Here is a 14599-nt window from a genome sequence, read left to right as displayed (position 1 = left end):
GAGGGGACAGATGGGAAGGAAGAAGGAAAGGAGGGAGGATGGTGGAAGGAAGGCCTCTGATTGAAATGCAGGTGACGATGGAAACCTCTTTGTGCAACTATCTGAATAAAAAAAAAAAAAGGAAACAAGGGGCTGGGAAGGTGGCTCAGTGGTGGAGCGCTTGCCTTGCATGCATGAGGCCCTGGATTTGATTCCTCAGCACCACATATGCTGAAAAAACCAGAAGTGGTGCTGTGGCTCAAGTGGAAGAGTGTTAGCCTTGAGCTGAAGAGCTGAGGGACAGCGCCCAGGCCCAGAGTTCAGGCCCCACGACCGACAAAACAACAACAACAAAAACCCTGCTATCACTATCAAGACTTAGAGAGAGCCCTGGCGCTGAGCCCGCAGCCCTGGCGCCTCCCTCAAGCTCCTCTAGCAGCTGGGAACTTGAACAGAGAAGCCGGCCTCCCTGGCCCTCACATTGCCCTTCAAATGATGACACACATGGGCCTCCTTGCTGTTTGTATAGAACTTTTATAAATGGCTGCTACCCCACAGGGAAGGTCCGAAGAGAGCGACAAAACTAGGAGAGAACAGTGTGTCTGAAGTCCACCTGGTCCTGTGCGCTGAGGCTGAGTTCTCCTTCAAGGCTCAGGCGGGCCAGCCGGGGTGTGGAGGGCTGGGCCAGGGCGTCCTACCTCCCCTCTGAGGGTCTAAGCTGCAGCTCGCGTTCCAACTGCTCTGCAGTCAGGGTGCCCTGGATGGCCTCGCAGCCCGGGTTGAACACGGAGTAAGCGCTCTTCTCCCCTTCCTGCTTCTCCCCAGGGCCTCTTGTCCCCACGTACATCCAGTAGAACAAGGACAGGACGAAATAAACCAGGCCGAATTCCAGTTCCACAAACAATCCCAGCAGGACCAACCAGAGGAGAACCTTCAAGAAGGTGACGTTGATCAGGAAAGATTGCTGACCGCTGGAGGGTGGAGGAATGGCCGGATTCCTGGGGGGCCGTGGCGGGCTGCTAGCAGGCCCAGCGGTTCCCTGGGATACACAAGCAAACAGAAGTAAGAATAAAAGGGCAATGGAGCCAGGAGGATCAAAACTAATCTAAGCAGGCAGTCCTTGTGGCCCTAGGAAGACTGCAGCTCATTGATTTCTATTTTCTTGTCCTCTGTTTTAAAATCCGTCACAGCCAGAGAGCTTATGTGCCCTGCCCTAACCCAAGCAAATCTCATCAGCACTTAGCAAGAAGTGACCCAATAAAAACCCTGCAGCTCCCGCACGGGCTCCATTCATGGAGTCATTGCTTGAGATTAGTCTGCTGCTCAGAGAGGCTCATTCGCACACCACATAGATTCTAGCCCGTGATTGCTAATGCAATCGCCAGCCAGTCACCGTCAACATACCGTTAGCTGATCCCATTAGATGGCTAAACTATGATGAGTGGCTTGATTCTAAAATAAACATCTATGCCCCACACAGGAAACACAAATCTCTTTCATGTATGAAAGCATCACTGTCATGGCCATTACCGGCCATTATGGCCATTACCGTTCCACTCCACCACCATGCTCTGGGGCCCTCAACACTCAGCCCAAGGCTGGGCCTGTCTCCTAACTAGACTCCATCTCCTCTTGCTCCTCTCTCCAAACTGACCCACTAGCAAGTGAATCTGCTATCTGGGCTACCACCTCCACCCACAAACCTTCCACTAGGCCAAGGCCCCTAGATGTAGTCAAGGGAAACACAAGCACACAGGCTGGAGGATAATGGGGAGCAAGGCTAAAAGCGGCTTTAGGAAGCATCAGCTCCAGGTCAGTGCTTCCTGAATGTTTGGGGACACCACCTATAATAAGAAATGCATCTTACACTGCGGCCCAGGTATACGCTTAAAGTCATACCAATTTCACAGGACAGCACCTGCCCTCCCTGAGAAGCCCCGGTCTCCTTCCTATTCTGGTTTCTTTTTTTTGTCGGTCATGGGGCTTGAACTCTGGGCCTGGATTTTGTCCCTCAGCTCTTCAGCTCAAGGCAAGCGCTCTACCAATTGAGCCACAGCGCCACTTCCAGTTTTCTGGTCGTTTATTGGAGATAAAAGTCTCACAGGGGCTGGGAAGGTGGCTCAGTGGTAGAGCGCTTGCCTTGCATGCCAGAGGCCCTGGGTTCCATTCCTCAGCACCACATAAGCAAAAAAGAAAAAAAGCCGGAAGTGGTGCTGTGGCTCAAGTGGTAGAGCGCTAGCCTTGAGCTGAAGAGCTGAGGGACAGCGCCCAGGCCCAGAGTTCAGGCCCCACGACCGGACCCAAAAAAAAATATTAAAAAAAAAAAGAGTCTCACAGACGGGGCTGGGAAGGTGGCTCAGTGGTAGAGCGCTTGTCTTGCATGCATGAGGCCCTGGGTTCAATTCCTCAGCACCACATAAGCAAAAGAAAAAAGCCGGAAGTGGCACTGTGGCTCAAGAGGTAGAGCGCTAGCTTAAGCTAATAAGTTGAGAGACAGTGCCTAGGCGCTGTTCAGGCTCCACAACCAGACTCCCCCCCCCCCCCCCCCCCCCCCCCGCCAAAAAAAGTCTCACAGACGTTCATGCCCAGGCTAGCTTTGAACTGCGATCCTCAGATCTCAGCCTCCTGAGTAGCTAGGATTACAGGGGTGAGCCACCAGTGCCCGGCTCCTATTCTGTTTTCAGACAGTCTAACAATGTGCTGCAACCTGGCCTGGAATTCACTATTTGTAGCACAGGCTGGAACTCACCTTCCTGCCAGAGAGCTGGGATTACAAGCATGCACCATCATGCCCAACTTACACAGTTTCTAACCGAAAATATGACGCTCTGTGTTGATTCTGTCATCTACTCTAAAGGGATCATGACTTGTAGCTTGGGGAAAAAACAAGCTAAAAATTTCCTACGGCAATGTTAATGATTGGTCTTGGTGCCCGAAAGACCCTCTGAGGCCTGGAATGGATTGTGGCTACTCTCCTTCCCCATTCCTTGCCTTCTTCCCAGGCCAGGACCATGTGGGAGCCGGCCATGTTCTGCCACTGAGGAGGGTGCTCTTTCCTTTTAGCACCAGACTGTTCTGCTATAAGTGTTCCTTTTTAATTCAGGACACATATCGTCCTCTGTTGTTTGCATGTACCACAGAGTCAACGGACCATCTTGTCTTTTAGTGTCTCCATAGCCAAACACAGCACCCCCACACAAGGCAAAACTTAAGTCTAGTTTCTCAGTTACCCCCCCCAACCCCCACCTCTGTTCTTTAATGAATAGTTAGAAGAGGGCCACACATATTAGTCTCCATAAAAAGTATTTGGCTGACTTATGGCGCTTTAGAATCCTGTTTGGTTAGAAGCTGCTTTTTTTTTAGCACTAGAATTGTAATTATTATCTTTCCAATGAGACTGGAATGTCTGAATGGACAGACAATAAACATATCATGAGCGCAGCAAAGCTGACACTTCTACCACATTACAAAAAGGCACAAGTATTTTTGTCTAAATGTAGTAGAACTTTACCACAGAATTGTGATAGATTTTTTTTTTTCCTCCAAGCAAAATTTGGGAGAAGGGAGATGAAGGGTCTGGAAACTTCTCTTGACAATGAGAATTGAAAAGCAGCAATTACAAATGGCTGCTAAAGAAATCTCCAGCAGCCAACAGTGTGCCATCAAAATCACTAGAGATAGATTAGAAAAAGTTGGACATTTAATGAGAATTGTTTACGCCAAGGCAAATCCAGGGATGATAAGCATCCATGAAATCAGCCTACAGCCAAGTAGGAAGGCAGAGCAATTAATAAGAAGCATCCTGAACTTCCTCTCATCTTGTTGTCATGCCATTGGCTTTGGGGCTTTTTTAATAATGAAAGCTTTCCCCCAATCCGGCTATCACTGGGTCAAACTCTGTGATCTCATATTCCTTTGGAAATGAGACATACAGTCAAAAGCTCATTGTGTGGCTTAGACATTTTTTGGGGGGGTTGGGGCAAAAAAAAAAAAAAAAAGGTAGAGGAAATAGGTTCTAAAATCCTGAGCAATTGTGCTCAGTAACTTTGTATCTATGATAGTTATCCAGGGACAATCCTGACGGAATGCACACAAAGAAACGGGTTGTTAAACTCTGCTGCCCCTCTTTACCTTTCGGCTGGTGAAGGGGTATCCTCTGCTTGTGGTGGAAAAAAAATACTGAATCAAAATTGAATTACAGTAAGTTCTTCCTGATTTTTTTAAGTTTCTGTAGGGCACTGGTGGCTGACACCTGTAATCCTAGCAACTCAGGAGGCTGAGATCTGAGGAGGATGGTTCGAAGCCCTCAGATAAAGGCAAGTGGTCAGATCTAAAAGAACTGGGTTTTGCAAAAGTGATGTCCAAGCATGTGTTAGCACCGGCAGGGAAACCCACGACCACTTGTGTGCTCCAGTCCCATTGGAGCAGCACAGGCTGCCTGCGCCACCACTGAGAACCCCAGACCCTAGCTTCGGGCTGGGAATCTGGAGCTGCTGGCCCACAGTGAAGAATAAACAGCCACCTGTCCAGACTGCTGCTGACACAAGTCCCAGGGCACCCCAGGCCCCGCCTCCAGACAGCTGGGCGGCCCAGACCCCGCCCTCCCTGTAGCGGAGAGGGCGTGGCCCCGCCGCCGGGTGGGCGGGGCCTGGGCGGGGCGGAGCCTGCGCGGGCTTCAGGCCGGCCAGGAGCCTCAGGCGGAGTTTCCAGAAAAGTCCGTGGCGGAGTCCCTGGGGCGCCGCGGTGGCTGAGGTCCTCTCTCCTCACCTGAGCGGGGCTGGGCGAGGCCTGGGTATCCGCGGGCCTCGGATTCCACCCCAGGAACCGCGCTAGCCAGCCAGGTGCTGCCTCTGGGGACGCGGCTGCTTCCGCCTTCTCTCCGGCGGCCGGTGCGCTCTGGTTTTCAGTGTTGAGCTGGGCCGCCAGCTCGGCCCGTTTGCGGGCCGCCCGAAACTCAGCTAATCGCTGTTCCATGGCGCGCGCTCACACTCGCTCGCCCGCGCGCGCCAAACGCTCCTCCGCGCTCCCGCGACGCGGCCGGGACGCCCTGCGCCTGCGCGGCCCGCTCGCGGCTGCGCCTGCGCACTGGCATTCGGCGGGAGCCCTGGCTCCCGCGGGTTTGTGACGCTCCGGGGCCGCCCGGCTCGCGGCTCGGGCGCGGTCCTCGGGGAGGTCGCGTCCAGCATCCCGGAGCACCGAGCGGGAAGGGGGGAACGGGACTTGGAATGTGTCGTGCTGGACGCCGGTGCTCACGCCTGTAACCTCGGCTACTCAGAGGATCGCGGTTCCACACCAGCCCCGACAGGAAAGGCCCTGGAACGCAGGTCCACCCAGCCACCCCCAGCCGGAGTCGGGAGTGGAGCTGTGGCTCAGGTGGTGGAGCGCTGGCCTTGAGGGACCAGCTGAGGGACAGCGCCCGCGCCCAGAGACCAAACCCGAAACGAATGATGGAACTGCCCGATCTAAATCATGCCAGCACTAATGGGGAGAAAGAAGACACACAGTGCTCCCGGAGCCCTGGAATGTTGTTCTTCTGGGTGTGGTCATACAGATGCACATAATGCCATTACCCCGAAGACACGTGGGTCGTAAATTGCACCCCAGCGTAATTTTTAAGCTGTCTGGCTTAGCAGAATATATCAATATAGCCTTCCAATATGGCCAGAACGGTGAGGTATATGCACAGCCTGCGTGTGAGTCTCATGGACTTTAAACAATCAGAAATGGAGCTGTGGCTCAGGGCTAGTGCTCAGGCCCTGAGTTCAAGCCCCAATACCAGAGCTCAGAGAGTCTCATGGACTTTCCTGCCCGGGCTGAGATCCTGAGATCTCAGTCACCTAAGTAGCTAGGATTACAGGCGTGAGCCACTGCTCCCCCATGGGCATGCAATTGAGAGAGTTTGAACAGGAGATAGATGGGTATATGGGTCACACTGGCTGCTGGAAGCAGGGCCCTGGGAGAGTGCAGGTGTAGAAGGAAAACCATTCGGGAGCAAATATATAGAATAAGAGAGACTGTGGGAGTTTGGGCTGATGTAGAAGTGGTAAAAATTGGTGGGATTATAAAGTTTTGGAGATTTGAGCCAGTGTTACGTGGATGGGTTGGGTGTGGAGTTTGAGAAAAAGAGGAATCAATGCCAGTTGCCAGTGGCTCACACCTGTAATCCTAGCAACTCAGGAGGCTGAGATCTGAGGATCACAGTTCAAAGCCAGCCTGGGCAGGAAACTCCATGAGACTCTTATCTCTAATAAACCACTAGAAAACTGGAAGTGGCACTGTGGCTCAAGCAGTAGAGCGTTCTCCTTGAGCTGAAGAGCACAGAGACAGCACCCAAGGCCAGAGTTCAAGCCCCACGACCGACAAAAAAAAAAAAAAAGAGGAATCAGAATCTGGAAACACCTCACTTAGGAGTTGCGCATTTTAAGTTGCACCCCAATAAGAACAGTTGTTCCGATGGACTGAAGAAGTGGTTGACTTTGTAAAAGGACTGGGAAGACAGGAATAAGACTAGAAAGTGAACCATCATTTCAAAGTGATTTTCCTTATAAAGTTGAAAACAGAAGAAACTCTCTTATCATACCAGCTTCAAGTTTGCCTCTTTGGGGGTGGTGGTGGTGGTGATTCTCTCCTGAATCCCTGAAAGGCTGGATAAGCAACTTACGTGTGGGTTTGATGGTGCAGCGCTGTTAGCAGGAGTGACTCCCCTTCAGCTTGGCCAGTCCAGCCAGCTACGTGCAGAAGCTCAGTCCGAAATGATGGCTCCAAAAAATATCACTTAACAGCCTCTGGCTTATTCACTGATGTCCTGGGCAAACAGGTGAATGCTGCTGGGGCCTTTGTCTTTTCAGGAGGACCACTCTGAGGAGAGGATCATGGAGTGAACAGTGGGAGGAAGTTCTCTTTGGGACATGACAAGTGTTTGGGGTGCCTGTTGGCTAACCAAACATAAGCAGCTGGATAGTGAGGCCTGGAAGCCAGGACGGCGTAGTTTAAGCTATAAGGTGACCTGAGATCAACTGGAGAGTGTGCATAATAGGAAATTTTAACCAGAGACAGGTCACAAGCCACAAAAGGATGGCGTTTCTACACTACATTGTCCTTCAGTGAGAAACCACTGGAAATGCTTCACCCCTGTTGGTGTTGGGAGCAGATGTGCTTCTCTATGAGAGACTAGAGATCCTTATCTCATCGTCTTTGCCACTTGATGATGAATCCAAGACCTGAGAGCTGCGTTTACGGCCCCCCCACCTAGCGGGCATATAGAATTAAGGCATGGACTTTGTAGATGTTGAAATAGGGACTCTTCAAAAGGTTAAATAAGAAGGATTTTGTGAAGAAGTTGGTTATGAAGATGAGGCGGGATGAAGGAAGCCAGCAAGGGAGGGTGCACAGGATGTCTTGCCAGAGTCTAGGGCTGGAGCACGAGGAAGTGTGGTTGTTAAAATGGAGTAAAGCCTGCAGGTCTAGGCAAAGCTAAAAGACAAGGAACCTTTTACATGTCCTAGACAGGTAGAGAAGGCCACATAGGGGATCTGCAGGAAGCAATCAGATCTAAGCAAATATGAATGTCATTCCTTAGGTTGCTTAGGTAAGCTTATTTTCCCTGTGTTTTCTTATTCTGAATTCATTTTGTCTTGATACTTTGTAAGCCTGCTTAAATCCTTTGGAAGAGGTTGAAAGAATGGGGAAAAAAAAGAAGAGCAACGATCATGAGGAACAACTCCTGCCAAACCAATTTAATTTCCTTTCAGATAGGATTGTATGACCAGAAGGGTCCCCCAAAATGTACTTGATGTGAATTTAATGAACTTTGTTTCCTTGAGGGGATAGGGGATGGTGAACTTAATAACAGGAATCCAGTTGTTGAAGCTAGGACACTGACAAACATGAACTACAGTGATAACAAATAAACTACAATGACAAAGAGTTATCCGGTCCCAAATGTGGAGAGTGCCAAGGCTGAGAATACTGCAGCTAAACCAGTGGAACTGCAGGTTTGCTTGAGGTCTGGGCCTGAAACCCATAGATGATCACTTTCATTCCATTCCACTAGTTGATGGACTAGAAGGCTAGGAATTGAGGAATAGATTCTACCTTTGGTTGGAGGAAATACAAAGAACTTATTTTCATTTATTGTATGTGTGTGTGTCAGTTCTAAGGCTTGAACTCAGGACCTAGGCATTGTCCCAGAGCTTTTTTTGCTCAAGAATAGCACTGTGCCACTTAAGCCACAGCTCTACTTCCAACTTTTTTATTTTTGGTCAGTAGTGGAGTTTGAACTCTGGGCCTGAGCGCTGTCTTTCAGCTCTTCAGCTCAAGGCTAGTGCTCTATCACTTGAGCCACAGCACCAATTTTCTGAGTGATTTATTAGAGTTAAGAGTCTCATGGACTTTTTCTGCCTAGGTTGACTTTGACCCTCGATCCTCAGATCTCAGCCTCCTGAGTAGTTAGGATTACGGATTACAGGCGTGAGCCACCAGCTCTCAGCCAACTTTTTTTTTTTGGTGTAGTTAAGTGGAGATAAGACTCTGACAGACTTTTCTGCTCAAGTTGGCTTCAAACTGAGATCCTCAGATCTCAACTTTCTGAGCAGCTAGGATTACAGGAGTGAGCCACTGGTACCCAGTGGATTCACAAACATCTCTTATCTGCCACAAGAGCAGACGGTGAGGATAGCTCAAGAAAGGTTGATGTTAGTTCGTGTAGAGCTGTCCTTAAGAAAGGATTGTTACGGGGCTGGGAAGGTGGCTCAGTGGTAGAGTGCTTGCCTTGCATGCATGAGGCCTTGGGTTTGATTCCCCAGCACCACATAAGCAAAAAAAAGCTGGAAGTGGCGCTTTGGCTCAAGTGGTAGAGCGCTAGCCTTGAGCTGAAGAGCTGAGGGACAGCGCCCAGGCCCAGAGTTCAGGCCCCACGACCGGACCTCAAAAGAAAAAAAAGAAAGGATTGTTACTCTCCTGTGTCCTTGAGATTTTTTTGTTTTGATCTTTTGCGGGTTCCACATATCAAATTCTGAGCACAGGCTTTGTATGACACGACACAGAAGATGAGGCAGTGGCCTAGATGAGGACTTGAGGGTTTCTCAGTCTTGGCACTTGGGGCAGTTTGGCCCAGATACTTCCTGTTGCAGGGTCTGCCCTGTCCCTGTGGGGTTCTTAGCAGTGGGTCCAGCCACTCCCCACTGCTTCCCAGAAGCACCGGAGCTGTGCTACCCAGCCATGTCTGCAGACAGCGCCACTGCTCATGGTAACTTGCCCCCACGTTGAGAACTGCTAAAGACCCTGTCACAGAAGGGTAGAGACAGGGGATAACGAGCCGGATGATAGTCATGGGGACAACATACTGGTTGGTTCTAGAACCACCATCAACTGGGGAGGAGAACCATTTTTGTGGCAAAAAGCCAGGAGATCCTCTCTAAAAACTCACCTAAAACAAACAGGGCTGGAGGTGTGACTGGTGGTAGAATGCTAGCCTGGCAAGTGCAAGACCCTGAGTTCAAACCACACAACACAAAAATGGGGAGGAAGAAGAGGAAGGAGGAGAGGGAACATTCTAGAAGAAGGTACCAAGACTACAGCATCCAGCCAGGCACCAGTGGCTCACGCCTGTAATCTTAGCTACTCAGGAGGATGAGATCTGAGGATCACGGTTCAAAGCCAGCCTGGGCAAGGAAAGTCCATGAGACTCTTATCTCCAGAAAACCAGAAGTGGTGCTGTGGCTCAAATGGTACAGTACTAGCCTTGAGCTGAAGAGCTGAAGGATAGCGCCCAGGTGCAGAGTTCAAGCCCCACGATTGAAGGGAGGCAGGGGGTGGGGGGGGTGGGGGGTGGGGGAGAGAATCCAGCATCCTGGAGGAGGAGGGACTGCCTGGCACAGCCTGGGTTCTGTCCATCATCCTGCTTGAGTTTTGTATGGCAAGGATGCCCAGGGCATGAGAGCCAGCGTGAAGTACTCTGGGGGCTCCTCAGTGTCCGGGCAAAGCAGCATCCACACAACTGAGCCTCCACACCCCTGATCAGCCTCCTGTGGTGTTGGGGAACTGGCTCACCGTGGAGCCCAGGCGCGTGTTGATGGTGGCCATCTGTCTGCGAGTAATAACGTTGCTTTGCCTGCTTTGTTATGCAATTGTTCTGTCTCGTCGGACTTAGTCCAAGAATGTAAGTGGCGGAGGGACGGCTGTGCGGGCCGCAGGGTCTGCTTTGAGCCCCTGCCAGAGTCAACAGCCCTCGCAGAAGCCCAGTGGCTGTGTTGGTGCAGAAGCTCCTGCCCGACTTAGGGACCCTGGCAGAAAATGGTGCAAGGAGTCTGGGATGGGCAGCTGGTCTCTGGAGTGTCCCCCCGCAAGGATCAAAAATTCATGGCATTCACATAAAATACTGGTGTCACTCACCCCCGGTGAGTGCGCGCAGATGCAGGAGTGGCTTCCGCAGGTGCGTGAGGCAGAGTAGCAGTGTTAGGGGATCATGTCCCGCCCCCACATCCATCCATCCATATACCTACATACATACACACATACTGTTGGTGGACCAATACCAACTGGCTCCCCCACTGGCTCTTCCTGGGAAATGACTCTGGAATGTGTGCCATGGTCTCCCAGGGGAAGGCCTCAGCCAGACCAGCCTGGTTGCCCCCAGTATCACCCTCTCATGAACACACCCATTGCCTTCATTTCCTTTCCGGTCTCATTCCCCACACTCACCCCCACCCCCGCTTCCCTATTGGTGTTTCCTGGGATCTTTCCCCTCACAAAGAAATCTCTCACGTTTGACCTTGACCTCAGGATCTTCTGAGAAACTCCAAGCTGAGACTCCAGCAAGACCTAAGCAAGGCTCCTGGAGAAAAGGGGGGGGGGGGGATGATTGCATCATCAATGGACTAGCCCATTGACAAACTCTCAGCTGAATGAACTATTCGCAGTGGCAGGCCCCTTTGGAGGAAGCAGATCATCACGGACTTGTCCTTGTTGGTCCCAGTCCCTCCTTTCCTCTCTCTGTCTTTCCCCTTCCTGGTTGCCATAAAATGAGCACCATGTGTTTTTTTTGTTGTTGTTGTTGTTTGTTTGTTTTGTGGTCATGGGCCTGAACTCTGGGCCTGGGCACTGACCCTCAGCTCTTCAGCTCAGCCAACACTCTGCCACTTGAGCCACGGCACCACTTCTAGCTTTTTCTGCTTATGTGGTGCTGAGGAATCGAATCCAGGGCCTCATGCATGCAAGGCAAGCACTCTACCACTGAGCCACCTTCCCAGCCCAAGCACCATGTTTTTCCAAGATGATTCTCCCTTGCTGCTGGCAATGGAGCCCAAATGAACCACAGGCCAAAACAAATCTTTCTTCCCCAAGGTGTTTATCTCACGTATTCTGCCACAGCAGGAGAAGGAGGATAGTTGGAGAGAGACATAAAGCAGCTAAGAACCAGGAAGGGGAGGGGAAGAGCCTGTCAGGACCGCTTCTGGGAAGGTGACTAGCTCATTCTTTACTCTAGCTCTGGAGGTCACTCCTGTGTTCCTGTCCTCCAGGGACTTCAGAGACCAGACCATGCAGTCAGCAAATGTTGGTTTGAGTAGCTGCTATCTGCCTGCAAGATCTTTCAAAAAGATCTCAGGATTCCAAGCTCAGGAACACACAATTACAACACAGAGGCCTGAGCCAGCGAAAGAAGGGTATTAACTCAGGCTAGGGAGTGTTATGACTTCTTCAGATTTAAATATGGAGAAACTGAGGCACAGAGGGAGCGAAATAGGAGTCCGTAATTCCCTGGCATTGCTGTGGACACTCAGTGGCTCTGGCAATCACCCAGTTCCTTGTCCTCCAGGATTATCTCTGTGTTTGCATAGAAGGCTTTGCTTCGTGGTCCCACCCCATCTCACCTTCTCTCTGCTTCAGCCTTTGCCTGCGAACCTTTGTCATTGGTTAAGCTTTGCATTTCTCTTCCCCCATGGTGCTACTATCTGAAGCCTATGATGAACTACCTCTTTCATACTCCTGGAGCTCTCTTCTGCTTCCAAGATCTCAGGTGTAGCAGTTTTTCCATGCATTTGGCCTGCATCACGTCTCCATTCTGTTGTGCTTGGCTCTGTTGCTCAGAGAAATAACCTCCTGTGGTGGCTAAGCTGTTCAGAGCCCGCAGCAGCACAGCACGGATGATCTGTATGTAAATCTCTACCCCAAAATTCTCTCTCTGAAACCATCAGAAAGCATTTGGAAAAGACTCTCTGTGCAAATTGATAGGGCACGCACAGAAAACGACCAGCATCATATACATTAGAGGAATCTGCTAGCAATTATGCACAGAAATAAAATTGGAGAGAAAGAAGGCAAGCTTTTGATCTTGAAAATCTGGGCACTGGCAAGTCAGTCATCACTACTCAAGAGATCTGAGGATCGTGATTCAAAACCAGCCTGAACAGGAAAGTCCATGAGATCCTGAGCTCCAATTAACTCTCAAGAAGCTGGAAATGGAGCTGTGGCTCAAGTGGTAGAGCATCAGCCTTGAGTGAAAAAGCTAAGGGACAGTACCCAGACCCTTAGTTCAAAGCCCCAGTGTGAGGTTTATTTATGTACTTATAAATACATAAATAGTATCAAAATCCTTGCAAGAAATAGGCTGTTTTGCTCAAATATATGCATGTGTACCCAGAGCAATGTATTTCCTGACTCTTGACAAAACTGGCTGCTCAGCCACTTTCATAGAAACCTCTTCAGCCCTTGCATTTATATCCAAACACTGACCAAGAACCTTGCCTAAACACCAGGGTTTGGAGACCCAAACAGACGCATCTTTTATGTGTTAGCATTGGCTCTGCTGACATTCAGAGGCTGAGCTGGTTGCTTCTGCCTGGCTTGATAATGGGGTCCCCCACGCCCCCCTCCTGATTCTACTCTGTCACAGTAGTCACCTGCTTGGCTGTTAGTCATTTCCATGCTCTGTACCTGGGGGAGTCATTACTGCAAGTCTGTTGCTTGCCAGGTGGATGAGATGGAGGGGAAGTGGAGTGGTCCCCCCCACATCCCACAACCAGACCTCCCTGTAACGTGTGAGACTCTTTTTCCTACACTTATTTCCTATGGAAATGGGATTTTTTTTCCTACCTCTGAGTTCATTCTCAAAAAAAAAAATCTTTATTTCACCTTGAGGATCATTGACTCATTCACCACAAACAACCAACACGTCCAGAGCTCCTAATAATAGCTGACCTTTGCCGAGTGACTCACGTGTTAGACTGGGAGTTCGTATGGACTTCATTTCTCAACAACACTTCAGGAGGGCACTGGGCACATAGCTCGGCCATCACACAGCGAGCAACTAGCAGGGCCAGGACTCAAGAGCCCCAAACCCACCATTCTGCTTCCTTCTATATGCAAATCACTGCCAAAGTTCCAAGGAGTCAAACAAATGGTATCATTAAACTCCACAACAACAATAACAACAACAACAACAACAACAAAGTACCTCAGAGGGGAGGTGAAATGCGAATGGGAAGTGACATAGAATGCCAGAAATGGCTTGAGGGACAGACAGGATTTAGGGATGTTGAGAAGAGGAAATCAGCCAAGAGGCAGAGGGGTTTGAATAAACCTAAGGTTCAAGTTCATCTCTGACATTGTGCAGGACTGTTACAGGAAAGGTAGTCACTCCCTGTAGTAGTGTATTTGCTTTTCTGTAGAGAGCGGTTCAGGCTTTCAGTGATGTAGAGACTTGGGACTAGAACTCCTGCCTTCATACAGGTGGGGAGGGAGGAAATAAGGCTCTGGCCAAAACAATAGTAATAGTAGTAGTAATGATGATGATGGTAGAACAAGATCCTAAGTCCCTCTGTGGCTCTCGAACCTCCAAGTCAGACTCAGCCATGGACCAGTCTTCGTAAAAATCCTCACCATTGTTCTAATGAAGAACTGGCTTTGGCCTCTGTGTTCCCCCCAGGAGACGTGTCCCCACCCTGCATTTATTCTAACTGCAGCTTCGCCCAGCAGCACCTCTTTTTCCATCATGGTGGAAACATTGTTTCCTCTTTGGATGCATGGCAGGTAATTCTTGTCTCACATTGTGTGACTTCTAAGCCCCAGGTTATTGCTAAAGTCCAAATCACGTTGGACCTTCTACAAGCATGTTCAGCAATGAATCCATTCTCTTGAAGCTTAAACACCAAACTGAGCCATTCAAAGCATTGGCTTAAGCACAAAACACTCCACTATGCACCTTGGGAAGAGGTTGGGAAATTATTAAACCTCAAGTGGATTCTGGATAGAAATAATTTCTTCAATTTGACCTTACAGCCCCCATGGTTCTCATCTCACTGGTCTCTTAGGCAAGACATTCTGTCTTTAGAAAATTACCTGAGCAGGAACTCTGTTGTAATAGGGGAACTTTTATTTCACCCCTTCATGAAGAGTGAGTTTTGTCTACATTTACTATCAACCCCCATGAAAAGCTGAGGACATTGGCACTGTTCATTCCACTTTATAGATGACAAATCTAAGGCCAAGAGGAGTGGAACTGGGTTTCAAATGTTCATCTATTTGAATTCAAATTCTGGGTTACTAAACAACTTCTCGTGTGTGTGTGTGTGTGTGTGTGTGTGTGTGTGTGTGTGTGTGTGTGTGAAAGGGAGAAGAAGGC

General features: G+C 49.8%; 1 protein-coding gene across 1 annotated transcript; it reads right to left on the bottom strand.

Moving 5' to 3' along the window:
• Nucleotides 1-505: 505 nt before the first annotated feature.
• On the bottom strand, nt 506-5001 carry Saysd1 (SAYSVFN motif domain containing 1). Its single transcript, XM_042684213.1, has 2 exons — nt 4747-5001; nt 506-1018 (listed from the first exon to the last, which is right to left on the bottom strand). The coding sequence occupies exons 1-2, from the start codon at nt 4951-4953 to the stop codon at nt 674-676; spliced, it is 552 nt and encodes a 183-aa protein (XP_042540147.1). The 5' UTR covers nt 4954-5001; the 3' UTR covers nt 506-673.
• Nucleotides 5002-14599: the final 9598 nt, after the last annotated feature.

Source organism: Dipodomys spectabilis, unplaced genomic scaffold (genome assembly GCF_019054845.1).
Source record: "Dipodomys spectabilis isolate Male_0828 unplaced genomic scaffold, ASM1905484v1 ptg000085l, whole genome shotgun sequence".
In the NCBI taxonomy this organism is placed as follows: domain Eukaryota; kingdom Metazoa; phylum Chordata; class Mammalia; order Rodentia; family Heteromyidae; genus Dipodomys; species Dipodomys spectabilis.
This window is presented reverse-complemented; position numbering and strand designations above follow the sequence as displayed.